Consider the following 23,127-nt stretch of genomic DNA (forward strand, 5'->3'; position numbering starts at 1 on the left):
GCATCCTTGCTGACGTGTAGTGGTTCCCATCAGCCCGCGCAAGCGCAGAGGCGGCGGCTCAATGTACGCAACACCGGCGCTGTGCTGGAGCTTGACGTGGCACTCTCGGCTCGCAATTCAACATCACCAGAGGAAAGGACACATCGTTCGCTTTCAGGTAAGTCTTTATTATTTTGTTATCTACTAATAAACTAAAATGGGTTTTGAAAGGCAACCTTATTTTGACCTTAGTGTATAAGCGCCATTCTTTAGAGGCCCTATGTGTAACGTTATATATATTTATAAGTTTGGCTTGTACAGTAAGCTATGCCAGTTTCCATCTCTAGCGGAAAATATTTGGTAACTTTGTATCGCCGACAGCTGGGCTACGCACGTTGTTGTTGTTGTTGTTGTCAGTAGGCCTATATCGAGTCTGTATATCCATGTCATGTGCTGAAGTCCTTCAAAATGCACTTTATTCAGTAAAGTGAAACATTGCAGGTCTTTGAGGTGGCAGGGCAGACTGATACTGTAACATTACATTCGCGCTGTAGCATCTCTGCCATGACATCGCTGATCGGAATATCGTGTGTGTTGAATGATTTAAATTAAATATTATCTTTCCCTGAGAGCTACTGAAGGCCTCTCGCAGAAATACTGACGTGAAGTCTCAGACAAAAAAAAAGTTTATTGTAACTACGTAGACTGTAGGCCTATAATTACCTTGTAAAAATGTGAGTTATTTAACAATAAAACCTGTTTGTTGATCAACTGCAATGGTGAAGCCATATTATATTTAAGAAAACCATACTTGTCATTTTACTGGTTTATTAAAAAAAAAAAAAAACACACACACAAAGTATGAATCACCTTTTTAGTTTATGGGAAATTCCCTGCTTAACTTTTTATTTTTATTTTTATTAATGTCAGTTATGCACAGAGGAGTGTTATAGGTTGCATTTTTTTGTCATTAAGTATTTTTTTCAACCCTGTTTTGTTGTTTTAGACCATTTTTGATTAACTTTAAATCATCATGTGGCCTTTTTTTATTAAAACCGGTACATTGTAAAGTAACAAAACTATATTTTAATAGCGCAGAAATGTTGGCAAGTTAACATTAATGACATTTACAGTTAATAACTTAAAAATATGCAGTTACCATAATGATGTCAGCTTTAATGATAATTAATTTGAGGGTTGAATACAATAACAAAACCATTATATTAATATATGGCCGATTGTGTTATCATTAGCTCCTCTTATCTAGGTCTAGTGACAAAGTTCCTGATCGCACGTGCTTAGGGTTGAGGTAATCATATCAGGTAAACTCTAAACTGTAGAAAACATTTCATTATAATTATATTGAATATGCACTTGTAGAATTTTTATTTTTTTATATATATAAGTAAAATGCTGCTTGAGTGTACTTAAAAAGAGACACTTTTATGACTGTTTCTTAACACATTTAAGTACACTTTTGAAAACGCGCACATTGTAATGTCAAATTAAAATGTTAATTCACAATTTTTGATGTCATACATTAAAAAAGTACACTTATTTTGATGTGTTGACTAACATACTAAATGTACTAAATTGCAAATTGTAATTACAAGTATATGTTTAAACACATGGCACCGAAGTTTCAACAGAAATGACATTAAAGTATATTTTATTTTACCATAAATGCTTGTCAATAAATTCAGCAGTACACTTTAACCAAATTTCAAAGACAGGAGAAGTAATTATGAAATTGCATAAAAAAAATATACTTAAGTTGATAAAGGCATTTTAAAGTTCAGGTAATTGCATTTAATATAAATTTAAATTATAATACATTACATTTCATTGCAATTAATTAACATGCAATTAAGTGCCTGAAAACATACCTTTCAGTGCGCGCTTAAGTATATTCTTTCCATAATTAGTACTCTTTTCAAAGTATGCTAAAGTGCACTTCTTTTTCCACAATGGTTAGTATAGAGCCGAATGCAACACATAGATTAGAAGTTTCGTGACTTCAACATTAAAAGTCCCTGTGTATGTTTTGTTTTGAAACCTGCGAAATGAATTCACCCTCTTTCTTCTGTTCCAGGTCACCCTTTTTTTGTCCCAGACTGGAATGAAAAACGTATAACAGTAGGATGAGTCAGCAAGGTTATGTCGCCGCCCCTCCATACTCCCAGGCCCAGGCTGGAATGGGGGGATACTCTGCAGGGTTTGGGAACCCCCCACCTCAGTCGCATTATGGCGCCTATGGATCTCCTCCGCAGGGTTACTCCGCCCCTCCGACAGGTAAAGTGAATCTTCTTCTGTTGAGTTCTGTTCTAAAACTGGCAAGTTTCATCTTGTCCTTACGATACAGGAGTCACAGCACCTAAACAGTGTCAATCCATTATGAAACTGCTTTTCATTATAGTGTCTGCAGTATCCTCTGTAGCCTGTATCCTCTGTAGTTTATATGCTGAAATTATATTTTTGTCACAGTATTATCTTCTCGCATGATTCTGTCCATGTAAAATGCATGCTGTTTTTCCAGGTGTGCTCAAGCCCCCTGCCTCCTCTTCTTCTGGGATGCCTCCACCACCAGTGTCCAGCCAGTATGGGGCTAACATTCAGCAGAATGGGGCCCATCCCCACAGGTGAGTACTGGTTCAATGTGATGATGGCATTGTTGAAATCGCAACTTTCAGTAATAATAATTTTTATTTTTTTTGCTCTCGTCAGTTTCCCTCCTCCTGTTGCTTCAGCTCCTTCCATGTCTCCTTATGGACAGCCTCCTCAAAGTGCTTTTTATAGTATGGCACAAGCCCCACCTCCAACTCAACAGCTGACCAATCAAATGAGTGCCATGAACATTGGAGGATATGGTACGTTAGATGGCATTTTATATTGATTTTAAGTGGACTGACTTTCAGTTGGCGTGTTTTATACCCATGCACTGTGATCTGTAGGCCAAAGGCCCATGCAGGTACCACAGTCTCCTTCCAGCTCAGCAGCACCACAACAATATCACACATCACCTCCACCAGCAATGGGACATCCGCCCCTTTCTCCACCAGGACAGCAGCTGTCCTCATTTGGTTCTCCTCCTCCGATGGCCACGATGGGTTCTGTGGCAGCTCCGCCGATGGGAATGTCTGGCCCACCTGGACCAGGTGTCCACCAACCACCACTGGGACCCCAAGGCTATCCACAGCAACCAGGTAAGAACTAGGAAATATTGCACCAATGATTAAGAAAAGTTCTAGAGCTTATATTTAAGGGTGAATTGTATCACATTTGTTAAAATACTCTAAAATACTTTAGATTTTAGAATTACACTTTATAATATTTAAGATTTTGGAAAAGGTTTCTTTGGAAGTCTCTTATGCTCACCAAGGCTGCACATTAAAAACAGTAATATTGTGAAATATTATTACAGTTTAAAATAACCGTTTTCTATTTGAATGTATTGTAAAATGTAATTTATTTCTGTGATGTAAAGCTGAATTTTCAGCATCATTACTCCAGCCTTCAGTGTCACATGATCTTTCAAAAATCATTCTTATATGCTGATACGGTGTTCAAGAAACATTTCTGCTAATTATCAATTTCGCACACAGTTGTGCTGCATGATATTTTTGTGAAAAAATAATAAAAAAAAAAAAAAAAAAAAAAAATTTGATGAAAAAGAAAGATTTATTTGAAATGGAAGTCTTTTGTAACATTATAAATGCCTTTTGAACAATTTACTGTGTCTTTGCTGAATCTTACCTCAAACTTTTGAATGGTACTGAATCGCAGTTTTAAACAAGTATTAAGCTGCGAAAACTATTTTCAACATTATTAATAATAAGAAATGTTTTTTTGAGCAGCTAATCAGCATATTATTATGATTTCTGAAGGGTCATTTGACACTGAAGACTGGAGTAATGATGCTGAAAATTCAGCTTTACATCACAGAAATAAATTACATTTTAAAATGTATTAATAACATCACAATATTACTGTTTTTACTAAATTTGTAATAATATAATGCAGCCTTGCAGCATACTGATTTACTGTATTTGTAAAAATTCTGAATTATTAAACTTTTGCAGCCTGTATGAGTTAAACTTAGTACTTTCAAAAACATCCAAAATCATGAGACTATTCCATAGTTTGTTTTCAGACTGGGTAGCCACTGTTTTATGAGACATAAAAAATCTGAATTATTCCAAACTTTTGACTGGCACTGTATATGTTAAACTTAAGTCCTTGTAAAAAACAGTCCACCTATTTTTTTCATTTGCGTTTGTGGTGCAGAAATGACACACCTCACCTCTACTCAGTATTTTTAGAGGCAAATGTTAACTGAAATAACTCTTTTTGGTTCTGATCTAAAGGGAGCCCGATTTCAGGCCCGTATGGTGCACAGATGGCAGGACCACAGATGGCAGGGCCACAATCAGGTGCTTTCCCAGGAGGCTTTCCTGGAGGTCCAGCACAAATGGCAGGCCCTCCTCAAAAGAAGCTGGACCCAGACTCCATTCCAAGCACGGTAACAACAGACAAAATGCTGCTTTATAATGTAAAATCTTTTAAATTTGTGCACATTTCAAGGTACACTGACTTGTCTGTTGCAGACGCACGTGATTGAGGATGACCAGGCTAAGAGAGGAGGCCAGGTGTATGTCACAAACATCAGAGGTCAGGTGCCTCCACTGGTCACCACAGATTTCACAGTGCAGGATCAAGGTGAGCATGGCAGCCGGCTTTGCACTTCTCTCCTAATATTAGCATAAAAGGTGTTTTGTTTAACACATTAACCTTTCTTCTGTCATTTTGGCAATGCCAGCCCTAGGTTCATGCGGTGCACAACATATTCCTTCCCCAGCACTGCCGACCTTGCAAAGCAGTGCAAAGTGCCTCTGGCAGCCATCATCAAACCCTTCGCCACTGTGCCCAAAAATGAGGTATTTTTGCAGTTCTTCAGTTTTGAGTTTATGTACTAGATTTATTTTTACATTTGGACATTCAGCAGACATGATTTACAAATGAGGACTGCTACAAAATAAGTGACTTTTAAATGTAGTAATGTTTAGTACTTTTTATTTCTAAATTAAAATGTACAAAACCATGGCTTTGGGAATTTCATACTGTTTAGTGCTGTAAAACTGTACATACTGTATGTTTCCTTGTGAAACAGTTTATTTTTAAAAAGAGCAATTAATACGAAAATCATATACTTTAAAATAATTTTCTAAAGTGCAAACTAGATGTAATGGATGTTTTTGGATATTAATTGTTTTTAAATGAAAATGTATTATACGGTAGGTTTAAATTCATATTAATTGCAAATAGTTTAATTAGTTGAGTGCTTTTTTTGACCCACTTAAGTAGAAATGTAATGTCAAATAAACTATGGATAAAATTATAATCAAGTGATTAACGTGCTTTAGTATGGTAGTGATTGCATCAAAATAAGTGTACTTCTTTAAAGCATGACAAAAGCTTATTAAAACCTAATGATGAAGTAAAATGTACTTTAATAACATAGAACTTTTAACATGACATTATTACAAAGTACACTTTAAAAAAAAGTACTTAAGTGTTTTAAGATACAGTCATGAATTTGTGCTCTTTAAGTTCACTTAAGTGGCCTTTTATTTTGGTTTTTAAAACATACTTTTAAGATTTGAAGTACACTACAAGTGCACATTTAATACATTTAAACATGCTTCTTTTCAAGGGTTATTCTAGTCATTAAAGCATAGAAATTCATAGTTCATTTCAAACCATATGATTTTCTGTCTATATTAAGGATTTTTGGGGTGCTCATTAAAAAAATCAATATGACCAGGGTCTGTCAATCTCCAAAAAAAAGTTAAAAATAAAAATAAATAAAAAAAACAATGGAAGTAGTACCATAACATTATTCCTCATGACTTGCGCACTGTATTCCTGATCTTCTGAAGTCATACCATAGTTTAGTTTCTCTGCTGAAACACTCATCTTTTTGGTGTAATTTGAATATTCACATATTCATATAGTATGATCTGAGATTTATTGGGATTTGAGAGCTGTAGCAGATGAGAGAAGTGCTTTTTGTTCTTTTTGGATCTTGACAGACCCTGGTCATTATACTGTACGTAACAGAGCAGCGTCAACATTCTGCTAAACTTCTCCTTTTGTGTTACATAGAATGAAAACGAAAATCAGGTTTAAAACCACATGAGGCTGAATGAATGAACTCTTGGATGTTGTTGTCCATTGTGATATCTTTGGAAAATACTGCCTATAGAATATGTTTAAAACCTAATTCATGGGTGTCCCGTAAGTTTATTGTGTCAGTAGATTAATAGTGGTTTTGAAGCCTTGTTTTACTCGGGAGTCTCTCATTGCTTTACCCTTCATATTTATGCTTCAGTGCCTTTTTAGGAAATGTTAGTATTCTCACGAGAAGCTAATTAGATTAAGTTCAGTCTGCAAGGGACATGTAGTTTATTGTACTCTCAAATAAAGGAGGAAATTAGACCACATTTTAAGGCACAATACACTGCAGTCAGTTTTGATTTTGAGCTGTGACTCCATATTGCAGCATCTATGAGCCAAAGTCAATAAATTCATTCGTAATCCCTTTCACCTTAATAAAAGCTCATTGGGTAACACTTTAGATTAGGGAGCACTGTTCACTATTAACTAGTATCTTATTAGCATGCTTATTATTAGCATATTGGCTGTTTATTTATAAAGCACATGTTTATGCCTTTTTCTACATGAGCATATTTAGAGCCCTTAATCCACCTCATATCGAAACTCAACAACTACCTTATGAACTATTAATAAGCAGCAAATTAGTTTATTGAGGAAATACTATTAGTTAGGAGTGAAAATGTTTCCTAATCTGAAGTGTTACCACTCATCGTCTCTGATAGAGCAGATTTTGCGATGCTACCTTATTAAAATGACACAGCAACAATGAAATATTGATCTACAATAAATTAGAAGCTGACTGAAAACTATATAATGTATAGTATATATATAATATACTATACATTATATATATTATATACAATATAATGTATGTACTTCATATTGTATCTTTGTAAACAAATTGAACTGCACAATAACCACATAGCTACAGATCAATATGATTTGTTGGCCTTCAGTTAATGAAGATGATAATTATTTTTTTTTTCTATCTGAAATTTAAAATGTGATTTTATTTATTTAAATTAACAGTTGTATACACTGCATTTCGAAAATGTGGAGTCTGAATGTTTTTGAAAAAAGTCTCTTGTGCTCACCAAGGCTGCATTTATTCAGTCAAAAATACAGTAAAATCTCTTAAAAGATTGTGAAATATTATTACAATTTAAAACAACTGTATTCTATTCTAATACATTTCAAAATGTAATTTATTCCTGTGATCAAAGCCGAGTTTTCAGCATCATTACTCCAGTCTTCAGTGTCACATGATTCTTCAGAAATCAGTCCAATATGCTGATTTGCTGCTTCATATTTTTGTGGAAACCAACATAATTTTTTTTTTCAGAATACTTTGATGTATAAAAAGTTCAAAACAGCATTTAACTGAAATATAAATCTTTAGTAACATCAGAAATTCTCTACTTTTGATTTTGATCAATTTAATGCATCCTTACTGAATAAAAGTATAAAACAAAAAAAGAAATATACAAACTTTTGAAGAGTAGTGCATGTGCAATTATACATACTGTAAGCGTATAGAAACCTTGTGGTGTGTGTTACAGTAAAGATGTTAAGGCTGTATATAGGTCTTATTTTTCCTTCTCACTCTCCATAGACTCCTCTGTACATTGTAAACCACGGTGAGACTGGACCAATCCGCTGCAATCGCTGTAAGGCCTACATGTGTCCTTACATGCAGTTTATGGATGGAGGACGACGCTACCAGTGTGGCTTCTGCAGCTGCGTTAATGAAGGTTGGTACTGTACCATCGAGACTGCTGGGACCTTAATTCGTACACGCAGCTTTACGTTGTGTTTCTTGTCAACGTATAATAGGGGTTATTTTGTCTGTGCAGTCGTAGCTAAAAAAAAGTGTTTCAAAAAATGGTTTATCACTACCTTTCCAGTCCCAGTGCAGTATTTCCAGCATTTGGACCATATGGGGAGAAGAATGGATCTGTATGAGAGACCAGAACTGTCTTTGGGCTCATATGAGTTCATTGCCACATTGGATTACTGCAAGGTAACAGAGAAGTTGTTTGAAAATAAGCATGCACACTTTTTATATAAGTGTACAATGGTCACAGTTAGAGTTTATTACATTAGTAAGGTTTAATATTAATAGATTATATTTGCTAACAAAATTTCCCTGTAGTAATGTGATGGTACAGTTTTGTATTACATTCTCATGGATCAGGGTCAAAAGTAGGCTGTTATCTCAAATTAACTTAATTTCAATTCAGTTATCGGACTAAAGAGGTCCATGACACATTTTTGGCCCCAGTCCGTGCCTGGGTTCCTCATCTCAGCCTGACACCATAATCTTCTGTCTGGGCTCCTGTTTCTCTCAGATGTTTATTAATATGTGAGGATCAGCTCCTGCAGTGCTTAATAAAATCATCACAGCTGATCTCTACTGCATACTGTTCATTGGGAGTAAAAACAAGGAGTCTTTATCGTAATCCTATTTCCCACTGTTGTGTTTTTAGAGACTGTAATATGTTCATCTTGGCATTTCTATATATAAAAAGATAAAAAAGTTTTCTTGTGCAATGTGCATATGATATGCTTTTACATGATTGCAGACTTTGTGTACGAATTCTGTGAAGAACAAGCAAAAACAGCCCACTTTGAAGTTCACGAACTACCATAATTCATTCTGTGATGTTCTTTTTTGTCTTTAAATAATAAGCCTCCTAATCCTCCTGCCTACATCTTCATGATCGATGTCTCCTACAACAACATAAAAAGTGGACTTGTCAAACTAATATGTGAGGAACTGAAGACACTGCTTGACCGACTTCCAAAGTAAGTTGAGAGATAATGTTTGCTGTCTACATTTAAAGACAATGAGGGGGAGAAAAATGATAAATCACTATCGTTCTTCATAATAACTTGATGCTTGAACATTTTGTTTTTCTTGTTTTGCTCTTGGATTTTGATAGTGGATATGTACATTCTTTTTTTTTGGTAACACTTTAGTACAGGGACCAATTCTCACTATTAACTAGTTGCTTATTAGCATGGCTATTATTTACATATTGGCTGTTTATTAGTACTTATAAAGCACTTATTCTGCAGGACCATATTCTATATCCCTAATCCCAATACCTAAATTTAACAACTTCCTTATTAACTATTAATAAGCAGCAAATTAGGAGTTTATTGAGGCAAAAGTCGTAGTTAATGGTTTGTTAATGGTGAGTATTGGACCTTAAAATAAAGTGTAATATTTTTTTTTTTTTTTTTTTTTTTTTTTTTCTCAAAATCAATTTTAGGTTAAAATCTGTGTTTAGGGAAATACTGTAGATATCACCTGCTGTTATTGGTCTCTTTACTTTTAATTTTTTTTTTTTTCACCAGGGTAACCGTTAATTAAAACTAAAGCTTGTTCATTGAAATTAAACTAAAATTATATTAAATGCAAATATTAGATGATAAAAGAAAAGAAAATTGTAACTGAAAAATTTTGAAACATCAAAATGAAACTGGAAATTGGAAATAAATAAAAACTAAAACTGAAATAAAATAAATTAAACCTAAACGTCAAACCTAAAAATATATGATATAATATAAACCTAATAAAAATGACTAAAATGTCAAAATAAAAGCTAATTGAAAATACTAATAAAAACTATAATATTATATAAATATTGAATACTAAAATAATAATATCACTGTTCACAATTTGTAATCACATTTTTCTTTTTTGCAATTTACTTAATTTTTTGTGACAAATTATTTTTATGCATATTATGTAATTAATTGTAATTATAATTTTTGATCTTAAGTATATATATATATATATATATATATATATATATATATAATATATATATATATATATATATATATATAAATGATTCCCTGTAAATAAATTATATAGAGTAGAAAAGTAAAACAAAACTACATTTTAAAACATTTCAGCAAATTGCAAACATTTGACCCATCAGCAGCCCTTGTGCATCTGTTGACTCTGTGCTGGCCGGTGAACTGATATTTAGCAGAGGGAATAGATCATTCTGTTAGTATTTTAAAGTTTGGACAGCTAAGACTGTAAAGATCTGGATTGCACTGAAGATATATTTAGGATTGCTTTCATGCCCCATCCCACACACTGACACCAGCTCCAGGTGTTTGGCTGGGAGTAAAGTTAAAGCCTTGGGCAGAAGCCACCCCTCCGTTTTCTGTCCGCACCTCTCAGGTTGAACACATGTTCATCTCAGCTACTATCAGCCTGGAATGTGAACCAATCCAGCTGAAAAAGAGCCCCAATTCTCTGCCAAATATGGTAACGGGAGAACAAGCAAGAAAAAAACCTAGGGAGAGAAACAATTCCAGTATCTCATCATTTGAAAATGTCTGCCTGAAGGAAGTCAGGAGGTTCAGCGGCTCTAGTTCTGCAACGTTTCCAAGTATTTAAATGTTTCATGGTACACATGGCTTCAATTATAACGTTTCTTTGGATGATGGCTAGCTGAAAGGTGAGCTTTTGATTCACCTCTGAGAAACTTTTTTTTTTTTTTTTCACCCTCCTAAACTCCTTACCTCTCCTCGGCTGGTTCCTAAGGGTACGTCCTTATTTGTTTGTGATCTGACCTCACTGTGAAAGCAGTCCGGTAGTGCACTCCAAATAAGCCTGTGCTATTATATCTGATTTCTCTCCTCTGTTCCTGGCTTTGCTTGCTAGATTGTGCACAGTTAATGAAAACCACATTAGAGTCGATGGGGTCTGTTAGGGCCTGATAGGATTTGTATTGGAGAGTTTGTCTCTAGCTTAATGAGAGACTTGGCATATATGGACTGTGAGTGATCCAAACCATCACCATGTTTTACAATCTTACAAATGTAACCTTAGAAAGCTACAAAGCCCAGATACAGACGTCAGTCTGGAATGCTTGTATGTACTGGCCCACGCAGCTCTCCGCTATCAGCTACTACACAGTGCTCTGGTAGATGTTCGATGGTGAAATGTGCACATTTCTTTAAACTGATGGAATACTAAGCATGTGAAATTGTCATTTTTAGCTCTGTATGGTCAGTGTTTCCCATCAAAGTAACATACAAGCAGATAAAATAGTATTTGAACACTTAATGTCTATTCACACATGGGATGATAAATATAAACATATAGTTGAAAAAAATCTATTTAAATTTAAAAGTATAGCAGACTCCACACCACAGCTTTAACGATAACTGCACAGAGGATCAATAGCATTGTAATCGCCTTCAGAATGATTTTTTTTTTCAAGGTGATGAATAATAAAAACATTGACAGCCAATCATAATCCATTCTTCTTTAAAGAGCTTTAAAACTGCGGCACACTGATTATGAACAGAACATTATCGTCCGTTGGTGTGAATGTTAATATAGTTGTTATAGTTATCTTTATAGTTATCATTCTTGAATCATATATTTAGGCATCATTCTATCATTCATGAATGGGCCTTTAAGCTATACTTAAATGTATTAAAAAACAAAAACTAATAAAAATGAGAAAAGCACATAAAATTAGTAAAAAATTAAATTAAAATTTAAATGAGAACAAAATATAGTTGTTATTATTATAGGAATCATTATCATTCTATCTTTGCTGTTTTTTTCTAATGCATTTAATGCATTTTTTTTTTTTTCTAATGCTTTGGATTTTTTTTTAATGTTTAATAATAGAATAAATGTACCGCTTAAAAGAAAGTATTTGCACACTTTCTTGTGGTCAAATGTTCGTGGACTATATTATAGTTACTATAGTAATATAGTAGAGTAATTTGATGAACTACTGCAGTATACTCACGTAAAGCAATATATACTTCACTGCAAATCTCATTACTTTTGCAATAAAATGTGAATTATGTTATCACCCAGTGCTTTATATAAAGTTATCTAAGTATGTTCAACTGTATCTGCATACGTAAAGTATACTCAATACTTTTTTTTTACTACCTTTTTGGTGTTACTTATCAGTTTTCTTATGTACTTTGTCTTTTGAAGGAGGAGGGAGCAGAGACTTCGCCCATCAAAGTGGGTTTTGTCACCTATAATAAGATCCTGCACTTCTATAATGTGAAGAGCGCTCTGGCCCAGCCGCAGATGATGGTGGTCTCTGATGTGGCTGAGATGTTTGTACCGCTTCTCGACGGATTCCTCGTCAACTTCCAGGAGTCCCGAGCTGTCGTCAACAAGTAGGTTCATTTCTGTCTGTAGTTATAAGTGAAACCATTCTGTAAATAGTTTAATTTATAAGACACGTCTAGGCTTATTACATTGAGTCATATACAGCATTTAGTATTAGTATTAAAGTCACCATGTGTATATATATATATATAGTCATATTATCTAGGTACAATGAAATTCTTAGTTTATCTCCTCACAAGAAAGACGGAACAGATAATATGTTACAAAGACATCAAAATATAAAGAATATACAAGAATATAGTACAAGACAAAGTATAAAAGAATATGCAAATAAATATGCAATATGTAATGCATATACGTTGTTTTATTAAGGCAGTGTATCTGCATATTGGTTATTGGATACTTAAACATTTATGCATTTGGCAAATGCTTTAAATAAAACTATATGCATATAAAAATATATTAATATGTTATTAGTTAATGCATTCCATGGGAATCAAACCCATGACCTTGGTGTTGCTGACATGTTGTACTCTTTGAGCTTTAAGACTGCATAATTAATTAACATATGAATAATTTGTTAATTATAACATAATTAATAAGTAATGGATTAAGTTATATAAATAATTCTTTAATAATTAATTAATTAATTAGGCAGGAAACTGATATTGGTATTAAATTCACATTCACAATATAAGTTAATCTATACTCAGAACTTTAGGAAGTCTCTGAGTACAGATGTTGTGAATATATAATACACACACAACATACATACACAAATGCATTTTTTTTATGTATTGTTTTATAATATTTAGCAAAAAAGGATTATTAATGCTAAAATATTTTGCATGCATCACTAATGTCTCCATAGAAATATGTGAGTAATGGATGATTTGTCAGAAGATGTAAACTGCTCAGACTAGTAATCACTTCCTAACCTTATACTCTTCTATAATTCACTGTTCATTATCCTAAAGCATGGCTTGACTTTATGAGACAGAAATGACCTATTCTTGTTGTTAATATGATTTTATGTATTATTTTCTTTAGCCTTTTAGATCAGATCCCTGACATGTTTGCTGACACCAACGAGAGTGAGACGGTTTTCGCTCCGGTCATCCAAGCTGGTGTGGAGGCACTAAAGGTAAAAACAAAATCTAAGAGGCTCAACTATTTACCAAACACTGACATCAGTCTGTCTGGAATGTCCCTTTGTAATTGTACTTGCATATTTAGCCTCATCCTTTAGTTGTTTCTGACATTGTTTAACAAAAGTGCACTTTATCTGACATCTGACAGTAATTTATTTTTATTTGTGTTTTCTCATCAGGCAGCTGAATGCAGTGGCAAACTCTTCATCTTTCATTCCTCCATCCCAACAGCAGAGGCTCCAGGAAAACTCAAAAACAGAGATGACAGAAAACTAGTGGGTACAGAAAAGGAGAAGGTAAATATTTATTTTATTTAATGAAGTTTAAAATGCCTTAATTCATGCCTTAAAATGTCTTAATTCATCCTTCCAGAAATTAAGTCCCTTAAACAGGCCTTTTACAAACTTCATAAAGTCTTTCCATTAAATGTCGCTTGCATTGCCAATAAAAACAAAACAAAATATATTTATTTATTTATTTATTTATTTATTTACTTATTTATTTGGCAGTGCAAGCGACATTCCTCACTTCTTCCTCACTTTTTTGTTTTATTTTCCAGTACAAATATCTAAACATCCATAAATCAAAATACATTTATTTTAGATGCATAATGCAGATATGAAGTCTTGTTTTCTGAGAAATTAAACTAAATTGAATTTATATTTAATAAAAGAACAAATATCTGTCATTAGGGTATGAAAGCTTGTTTTTTTCATTTGAATTAAGTTGTTTTTCCATTTTGTTAACCATTAACTCACTTAATTGTGATCAATTTCACAGAAAACAAGACTTTTTTTGTCGTCATTTTGCTTCTCAAGTAAATGTATCTTGATTTAAGAATGTAAAAATTTGCACTGGGAAAACAAGACCAAAATACTGAGGAAGATCATCACTTTTTTTATAGTGTGATCAGAAGATTTTTTTTTTTTTTTCAGTAAAAGTTTTTCATACATTGTATTGGTTGGGAGAAGAGCTATTCAAGCATTTTTTAATGTAAAATGTAATTGAAGTATTGTAAAATGAATCAAAGCAATGGATATCTGTCGGAAATTGCATTTTCAAACTTTGAAGCGTTGCTTTATATTTGGAGACCATCAATTTATTTCTTACATTTTCTTTACTTGGTCTTAAAAAGTCTTACATTTCCCTGCATAAAATGTGCAGAAATCCTGAAAATAGTATTAAACAAGTCAAGTCAAATTTATTTGTGTAAGTGTTTTTTACAATACACATTGATTTAAAGCAGCTTTACAGATTTGTGCTGTTATGGCGTTAATGCTTTAAGCAACGATAAACTGACTGGTGATGTGTGTGTGTGTGTGTGTGTGTGTGTGTGTGTGTGTGTGTTGTCAGACTCTGTTCCAGCCTCTGCGGGGTGTGTATGAGCAGCTGACTAAAGACTGTGTGGCACAAGGCTGTTGTGTCGATCTCTTCCTGTTTCCTAACCAGTATGTGGATATAGCCACCGTGGGTGATGTGCCGTCACACACCGGCGGCTCCATCTACAAGTACAGCAACTTCCAGGTACACCAGAACATGCACATAATCAAACACAGACGCTGTGAACAGTGTACCAAATAAAGATGAACTCTTTTGTATTACTGCCCTCTTGTGGTCAGACCTCAAACCTTTATTTTTCTCTTTTGAGGTGGAGGTTAATGGTCAGCAGTTTGTCAGTGACCTCAGGAGAGATGTGGAGAAGTCCATCGGATTTGACGCCATCATGCGCGTCCGTACTGGCACAGGTGATCTTTTTGATAGAAATTAATAGTTTTATTTAACAAGGATGCATTAAATTGGCATTGGCACCAAATTTTCCCCAATAAATAGAAATGGCCAAACTTCTTAAACTGGTCCGCTGCCCTCAATTATTTAGCACTATGTTTGTTTTTAGGTTGACAAAAAGGTTTAAAAGTGTCATTTTTAGAGAGCAAGGTAAGAGGGAAGCGGCAAAACATTTAATATTCGACCACTGTTTTAAGATAGAAATGTTAAATGACGGACAGATGCAAACTTCTTGGCTTTTTTTCTAGAATATGGACGTTTTTAACTAAATCATTTGTATCATTTATGTGCTTCATGTAGGCTAATTCCTAACTGAATGTGACAAGACAAGAAACATTTAGAGTTTTCGACATGTTAGGTGCATGTGTGCATATTTTAAAATATTACTTGCAAATAGTTAAAAATGCTTCCTTCCAATCTAGAGAATTTCCTTCACTGTTCTATTTCTTTATGCTTCATTTAAATAAATAAATAAATAAATAAATAAATAAATAAATATTGGTCCCCCAAATGTTCACGAAATGGTTACAGCCAAAATTTTGTTACAAAATATTGTAACACAAAATAAAATAAAGATGCATGAAATGCACTTATTTGTGAGAAAGTGATGTGCTCGAGCAAAACTGGCACTATTTTTGGAATCAAGAAAAAAAAAGTCTGACAATGTTTGTTTTTAATGAATGGCTGATAAATTAAATGTAGCCTTGAGCATAAGAAACGTCTTTCAAAAACATTAAGAAATCTTACCGACTCTAAACGTTTGAAAGGTAATGTATGTATGGCATATGCTTTTCCTAACATCTGCATGATTCCCGTCATTCAAGGCTTCAGGGCGACAGACTTCTTTGGGGCCGTATACATGAACAACACTACAGATGTGGAAATGGCAGCAGTGGACTGTGACAAGGCCGTGACGGTCGAGTTTAAACACGACGACACACTCAGCGAGGAGTCTGGAGCTGTGATGCAGGTCAGGCTTCACATGACACCGAGACCATCACAAGACTGTCACTGGGAATACTTAATGCAACAAAACTGGTCACGTTAAGACACTCTTGACAGTCAAAATGTATCATGCATCATCAGTAACATCAATAACAATGTCTGATGCATAAAATTGTTCAAGTGCATTTGAGTCCTCATTGAGCTGTTTTGATGTGCTGTCAAGAGCAACACGAGTGAGTTTGTTCTCTCTGTTTCCCAGTGTGCTCTGCTCTACACCACCATCGGTGGCCAGAGGAGGCTGCGGATTCACAACCTCAGTCTGAACTGCAGCTCTCAGCTCTCTGAACTCTACAAAAGCTGTGAGACAGACGCCCTCATCAACTTCTTCGCCAAGTCAGGTGACCGCCTTACCAACTCTTAAAGGAATGTAAATGAAAACACCATGCAGTTGTTACAGATTTACTCAAAGCTGTAACATAATGCTAGATTTTAAAATGTACCAATCTATAAAACACTTGCTTTCTAGTAGTATTTTTCATTCTGATACTATCTGATTGTTTATTTATTTTATTTTATTTTACTGGTTTTATAGTGAAACAAAGCATACAGTATTTTCCAGTTATGTGCTTATTTTAATTTCATTTATATATATTTAATTATTATTATTATTATATATTTTTTTTTACTTTTTTTTTCTCTGTTTTAGTAATTTTATTACTTCAACTTTCAACTTTTAAGTTTAATTTTTCATGCAATTTATGTTATTTCACTTTTTTTCAGTGTGTTTTAGTCAACAATAACAACACTGCTAAACAATTTTAATCAGTCATTTTTTAGTCATTCTCATTCATATTTTAATTATTTTAAATAGATTCATGCTTTCTGGAAGTATATTTCCTTTTGTTGCCACCAAAAATTCTTCACAGGTCTGTTTATATATATATATATATATATATATATATATATATATATATATATATATATACACATATACATATACATATACATATATACATATATAAATATACATACATCACATGCCTGTTAAGAATATATATATATAATTTGTTTTACTTGTTGATTTTTATTAGTTTTTTTATACAAAAGTCAGATTTGTTTTATAGAGGAACAAAGGATACTCAGTGCAGGTTTTCCAAACTGTAAAACATTTAAAGTGTATGATGAGCTCATGGCTTACAGTCATTGATTGTGTTGGATGCTGTTATCCTGCAGCGTATCGTGCCATGCTCAACCAGCCACTGAAGACGGTGAGGGAAATCCTGGTTAACCAGACGGCTCACATGCTGGCCTGCTACAGGAAGCACTGCGCCAGTCCTTCAGCAGCCAGCCAGGTCAGTCACACACTTCACATTCACGTTCATATTATGTTTACATGCTTATAAAAACACCTTCTCCCTTTATTAATGCTTTCATACTGTAGCATGTGCAAACTCATTTACAGTTATAATGCAGCCATGTTATTTTCATCTCAATTATATACTATTACAGAATTTATTAATGTTTCGAATTAGCTTTTATTTTCATATTTCATGTTTTATTTTAGTTTGTTTTAGTAATTTTACGATGTGCTTTTGACATGGTTATTATCATTATTTTTAAGATTTCTGTTTATCTTTAATTTTAGTTTTAGGAATTTTAGTACTTTAATTTACATTTGGGAACGCAACCTTCGTCATTAGAAACGTTTATAAATCTGTTGTTGTTTACAAAGAAGTTTCCGTGTCACATAATCCTTCAGAAATCATTTTAATATGCTGATTTGTTGCTCAAGAAACATTTCTCATTATTATCAGTGTTAAAAACAGTTTTGCTGCTTGGAATATTTTTGTGGAAACAATTATACCACTCAAACATTTGTATAAGATTTAAAAAAGAGAAAGAAATTAATCATTTTATTAATCATGCATGAAAGTGAAAAAAGTGAGTGAAGACATTTAAAATGATTTCTGTTTGATAAAGGCGTTAACAAATTTAATTAATATATTTGATAAATGCAAATAAATGCTGTTCATTAAACTTTATATTTATCAAATCTTGAAAAATAAAGTGCAGTATCATTTCCACACAAAATATGAAGCAGCAAAATTGTTTTCAACATTGATAATAATCAGAAATGTTTCTTGAGAGTCAAATAAATTGTAATGATTTCTTAAAGATCATGTGACACTGAAAACTGGAGTAATGATGAAGAAAATTCTGCTTTGCATCACAGGAATAACATTACATTTTATAATGTACTGTATTACAATTGAAGACTTTTTTTGTATTTTTCTAATAATATTTCACAATATCTCTGTTTTTTTTTTTTTTTTTTTTTTACTTTATTTTGATCGAATAAATTCAGCCTTGATGAGCAGAAGATAGTTATTTCAAAATAATTTGTAATTGTAAAGTTTCCAAACTTTTGGTAGGTACTTTAATAATAATAATAATTCTATATACTTTACTATAATATATTCAGCTTTATTTTAATTAACAATGAACAAAATGTTAGTTTTAGTTACCAATAACAACACTGCTATGCAGAAACCATTTTTTTCTGTATTTTTTTTATACCTTTATATTTATACCTTTTTTTTCTTCTGCACCCTGTCTATTCATATTTTAATTACAATAAATAGATTCACATCAGATTATCCAATTATCCAATAGATTATCTCTGCACTGCACTGTAAGAAAAATGGATAATGTCCTGGCAGAAAATTACCAGAACCTTTTCCATTAACTTTATGGACATTTCCTCCAACCCTGAAACACAACACAATGTAGTGTGTAACTCAAAATGTGGGTAAAACACATGTGAAAAATCACACTGAAAAAACACTGTACATTGTGCCATAATTTTGCAGACTTTTCTTAAATTGTATAACTCTAATATTTTTGGCTCTTCTTGAACATTTGACCCTGCAGCTAATCCTGCCTGATGCCATGAAGGTGTTTCCCGTCTACATGAACAGTCTGTTGAAGACTCCGACTCTAGTGGGCAGCACTGAGCTCTCCACAGACGACCGGGCCTTCCACAGACTCCTGGTCAATGCGATGGGAGTGGAGGAAACACAGGTCCTGCTCTATCCACGCCTCATCCCGCTGGTCAGTTACACACATATCTATCATTTCTCTCACTGACATCAAACCCCGAGCTCTAGAGTTCATGTGTTTGCTCTCTCTCTCTCTCTCTCCCAGCACACTATGGATGTGTCCAGCGATGCGATCCCGGCTCCAGTGCGCTGCTCTGAGGAGCGGCTCAGCGAGTCCGGCATCTTCCTGCTGGAAAACGGGCTCTCCATGTTCCTCTGGCTGGGACAGGCCTGTCCGCCCGACCTCATCCAGAACCTCTTCAATGTGCCCTCTCTCGGGCACCTGTCCTCAGAAGGGGTATGACACACTGCTTTTATAACTACATTTTATTATACAGTAACTGAAATACAGGACTGAAAAAAAACAGGGTGTAGAAACAATCTTCACCCAAAAATTGCTAGTAAATTTGACAGTAACAAAGAAACGATAAGTAACACATTTAATTAATTGTGAAATTTTGAAGTAGAAAGACTGAAAGTTTTATCTTGTAAAACATGCTCCAAAAAACTTCATTTCATTTTAGAGCTTAGAGAAGGTTTACTGAGAAATCAGTAATTTTCTGATTTGCTCATAAATTTTCTCATTTTTCCCAATCTTTGTCCAGTTTTGTCTAATTTTTCACTGCAACTGAAATCACCATAACAATTGAAGTGAGAAATTGGACTGAAATGTGAATCTAGATTTCAGAATTAGTCTTTATCATCAAATGGCATGAACTCTACAAGTTTGTGTAGAATCTGATGATCTGAAGAGCATGCTGAGCTTCATTTACAGCAAGAGCATCTGACCATTAGCAAAAGTGTGACATAATTACAAATGTTCTTGTTTGATTAGGGATCTAGAAATAGAACTACAACTTATTTATTATTATATTTTTTTAATTAATTTTACATCATAATATTTCCAAAATCCCAGATTTTCTTGGAACCAAACTGTTTTAAAAAGTTTTACACCTAAAAAATAAGATGTTTTATTTTTATGATTATTGTACATTGTCACATCCATCCAGATAAGGGTCAGAGTGACTTTTCACTTAGATAACATTGACAAATGTTGTATCAGTCATTCAAATAAATACAAATTGGTAACAACATCAAGGTGAATAATAACAGAATTTGTTGGTAAACAAGTATTCTTAAGCAGTACAGTACCTTGGAATTGGATTATATCTGATCCCGGTTTGGCTTTGAAGGATGGTATTATTCCTCTCCGCTCTGTTGATCTCACTGCTCGTGTTGCTTTAATCAAGGACCTGGTTTTCTGGTTCTTCTCATTATGTGAGCTGCAGTGATAACTCTAGCATTATAATCATCTTTCAGCAGATGTCATTACCTGTGCTGGATAATGCTCATTCCAGGAAGATCCATTCAATCATCTCCAGCATTTCACAGCAGAGAGCCACATCCATGAAGGTACGGCTCACCCTCACCATCTCCTCTCTGTATCTGTCTTTTGTTCACTATGAAGAGGCTTGAATAATTACTAATGGTGTTAATGTGTTTGTGTGTCATATTGCTTGTGAGTTAGTATCTATCTATCTATCTATCTATCTATCTATCTATCTATCTATCTATCTATCTATCTATCTATCACATTTATACATAAATTTATACATAAATTGTTTTATTCTGCAAAGGACACATCAAATTGATTGACAGTGGCAGTAAAAATTTTAATAATATTTTACAAAAATTTCCATTTCAAACCAATGCCATTCTTTTAAACTATGTATAAAAAAAATAAATAAAAAAAATGCATCACAGATTCCCCATATTAAGCAGCATCACTTTTTTCAAAATTGATAATTAGACATGTTTCTTGAGCAGCAAATCTGCATATTAGAATGATTTCGAAGGATCATGTGACACTGAAGACTGGAGTAATGATGCTGAAAATTCAGCTTTGCACCACAGGAATAAATTGCATTTTAAAATCTTAAAATATATATTTTGATTTGTAATAATATTTCACAGTATTGAAGTTTTTACTGTATTTTGATCAACAACAACAACAAAAAAGCAGCCTCGGTGAGATCGTATCTAACCCAAACTTTTTTCTTCACTTGTTATCACTTGTCTCAACGCTCATCTTCCTCTGTCCTGACTGATCTGAGATCAGCAGTGTGATTTATGTGCATCTCTCTCTGTGCAGCTGCTGATAGTGAAGCAGAAGGACCGATCGGAGATGTTGTTCCGTCAGCACCTGGTGGAGGACAAGGGTCTTCACGGAGGAGCGTCTTACATGGACTTCCTGTGCTACGTCCACCGCGAGATCAGGCAGCTGCTTACTTAACTCTCTCTCACACACACACACACACACACACACAAGTTAGGTGCATTACTGTGCACAGCCCTCTTCTCATATAACCTCTACAGCTGCCTATGATATACAACCAAGCTCTCTTTCTGCAGTGAGAACTTTCTGCTTTGTTCCTCAGTGTTTGACAGGAGGGATGCTGGTAAATGGGTGTTTAGATTGAATACCTTAAAATGTGCCACATCTCCCTGTTCTGAGAAGCCATTATATTAAGAGATTGTCTGAATGATTTTCTTAAATCATTCCCCCTGATTACATTTACCAAAGGGAAACATTTCTTTGAATCCTTAATGCAGCAAAATAAGAGAAAAATGGGCTCAATGGAGTGCAAAACAGTGTTTTCAGATAAAATCTGTGCAGTGTCTATTAAATTAATAGACTGATTTGTTACTGGATATATACAGTACAAAACATGCTCTTTTTTGTGTGTGACTTCAGGGATGAAAACATTACACAAAACTGAATTCTAGTCATGTACAAAAATTGTCTTGCAATGGAATCACTGTGTGCTATCCCAATTTTTTTTTTTTTTTTTTAAGTAATATCTTTTTCTTCATTTTTTTACTCAATGTTATTTTGCACATCTTGTTTACGATTTGCTTGTATGTTTCCAATACTTCAAAATGTGTAAAGGGATGCCAATGCTTTCCAACATCAGGCCAGTGAGTTTTGTAAGATGAACACTAGACATTCAAAGTTGAACTATTAGACCTTCAAAGAAAACACCTTTTTTTTTTTTAAACCAAAATAATTGAACATTGATTAAAAGTGGAACGTCCCTTTTATTTTGTTGCAGTTAATGTCAGTCATTATTTGTTATTCTTGACTTCATACAGTTTTGCTCTTTGAGACATTTCCAATCTGATATGTTTTATAACATGAGCAATTATTATACTAAATTTGCCTTATTTTTTCTGACTTCTAAATGTACATTGCTGGACCAATACTGTATATTTTCTTACAGTTTGATATGGGTTTTAAGAACTCGTAAGCAACTACACCTCAGGTCACGTGCATCTAGTCTTTGTACCTGTTCATTACTGCTTTGGAGCCGACACGTATGTGTTTCTTCGTATTGAACACAGAAAGGATTCATTTCCGGAAGCAGAAGGCAGCCTGTCATGTACATTTCAATATAAAGCCTTTATAAAGCTGTTTTTGAATAAAGGTGTTGTCCCTGTTAACCTTGTAAGTGTATTTGTTTTGCGTGCTTTCATAGGCCACATACACACTGCAGCTAAATTCAGTTGTCAGTTCACCTTGTAGTGCTTAATCCTGTTGTGTCCACATACAGTTCAGTCATTTACAGGAGGGACAACTGCAATCTACAACCCAGTTAACTCCCAAAAAATCCAGGTAGGGACAATCAAACTGACAAAAATTGTGTACTGAACTGAACAACCATATGAACAACTAGCTGTTAGTGAGGTATTTAAACTTGCATCAATATGGAAGGCCGATGGGGCCAAAAGTCTTAAACTGGAAAACATGAAATTTAACTGTCAACACGCACTGTTCGTCCGTGTTAACAAGACAATTTTGTAC

The 23,127-nt window shown here is 33.9% G+C and overlaps 1 protein-coding gene across 1 annotated transcript; it reads left to right on the top strand.

The window, feature by feature from the left end:
• On the top strand, positions 1-22,766 carry LOC109108430 (protein transport protein Sec24D-like). Its single transcript, XM_042761137.1, is given in 23 exon segments — positions 1-157; positions 2,072-2,271; positions 2,516-2,618; positions 2,704-2,846; positions 2,931-3,182; positions 4,344-4,498; positions 4,584-4,695; positions 4,786-4,913; positions 7,766-7,904; positions 8,058-8,173; positions 8,834-8,962; positions 12,146-12,333; positions 13,337-13,430; positions 13,617-13,733; positions 14,791-14,961; positions 15,086-15,182; positions 16,047-16,192; positions 16,427-16,565; positions 17,401-17,519; positions 19,099-19,278; positions 19,372-19,563; positions 20,586-20,678; positions 21,418-22,766. Coding segments are annotated over 22 exon segments (3,105 nt in total). The 5' UTR covers positions 1-157; positions 2,072-2,120; the 3' UTR covers positions 21,559-22,766.
• The last annotated feature ends 361 nt before the right edge of the window (positions 22,767-23,127 follow it).

Source organism: Cyprinus carpio, chromosome A7 (assembly GCF_018340385.1).
Source record: "Cyprinus carpio isolate SPL01 chromosome A7, ASM1834038v1, whole genome shotgun sequence".
In the NCBI taxonomy this organism is placed as follows: Eukaryota; Metazoa; Chordata; class Actinopteri; order Cypriniformes; family Cyprinidae; genus Cyprinus; species Cyprinus carpio.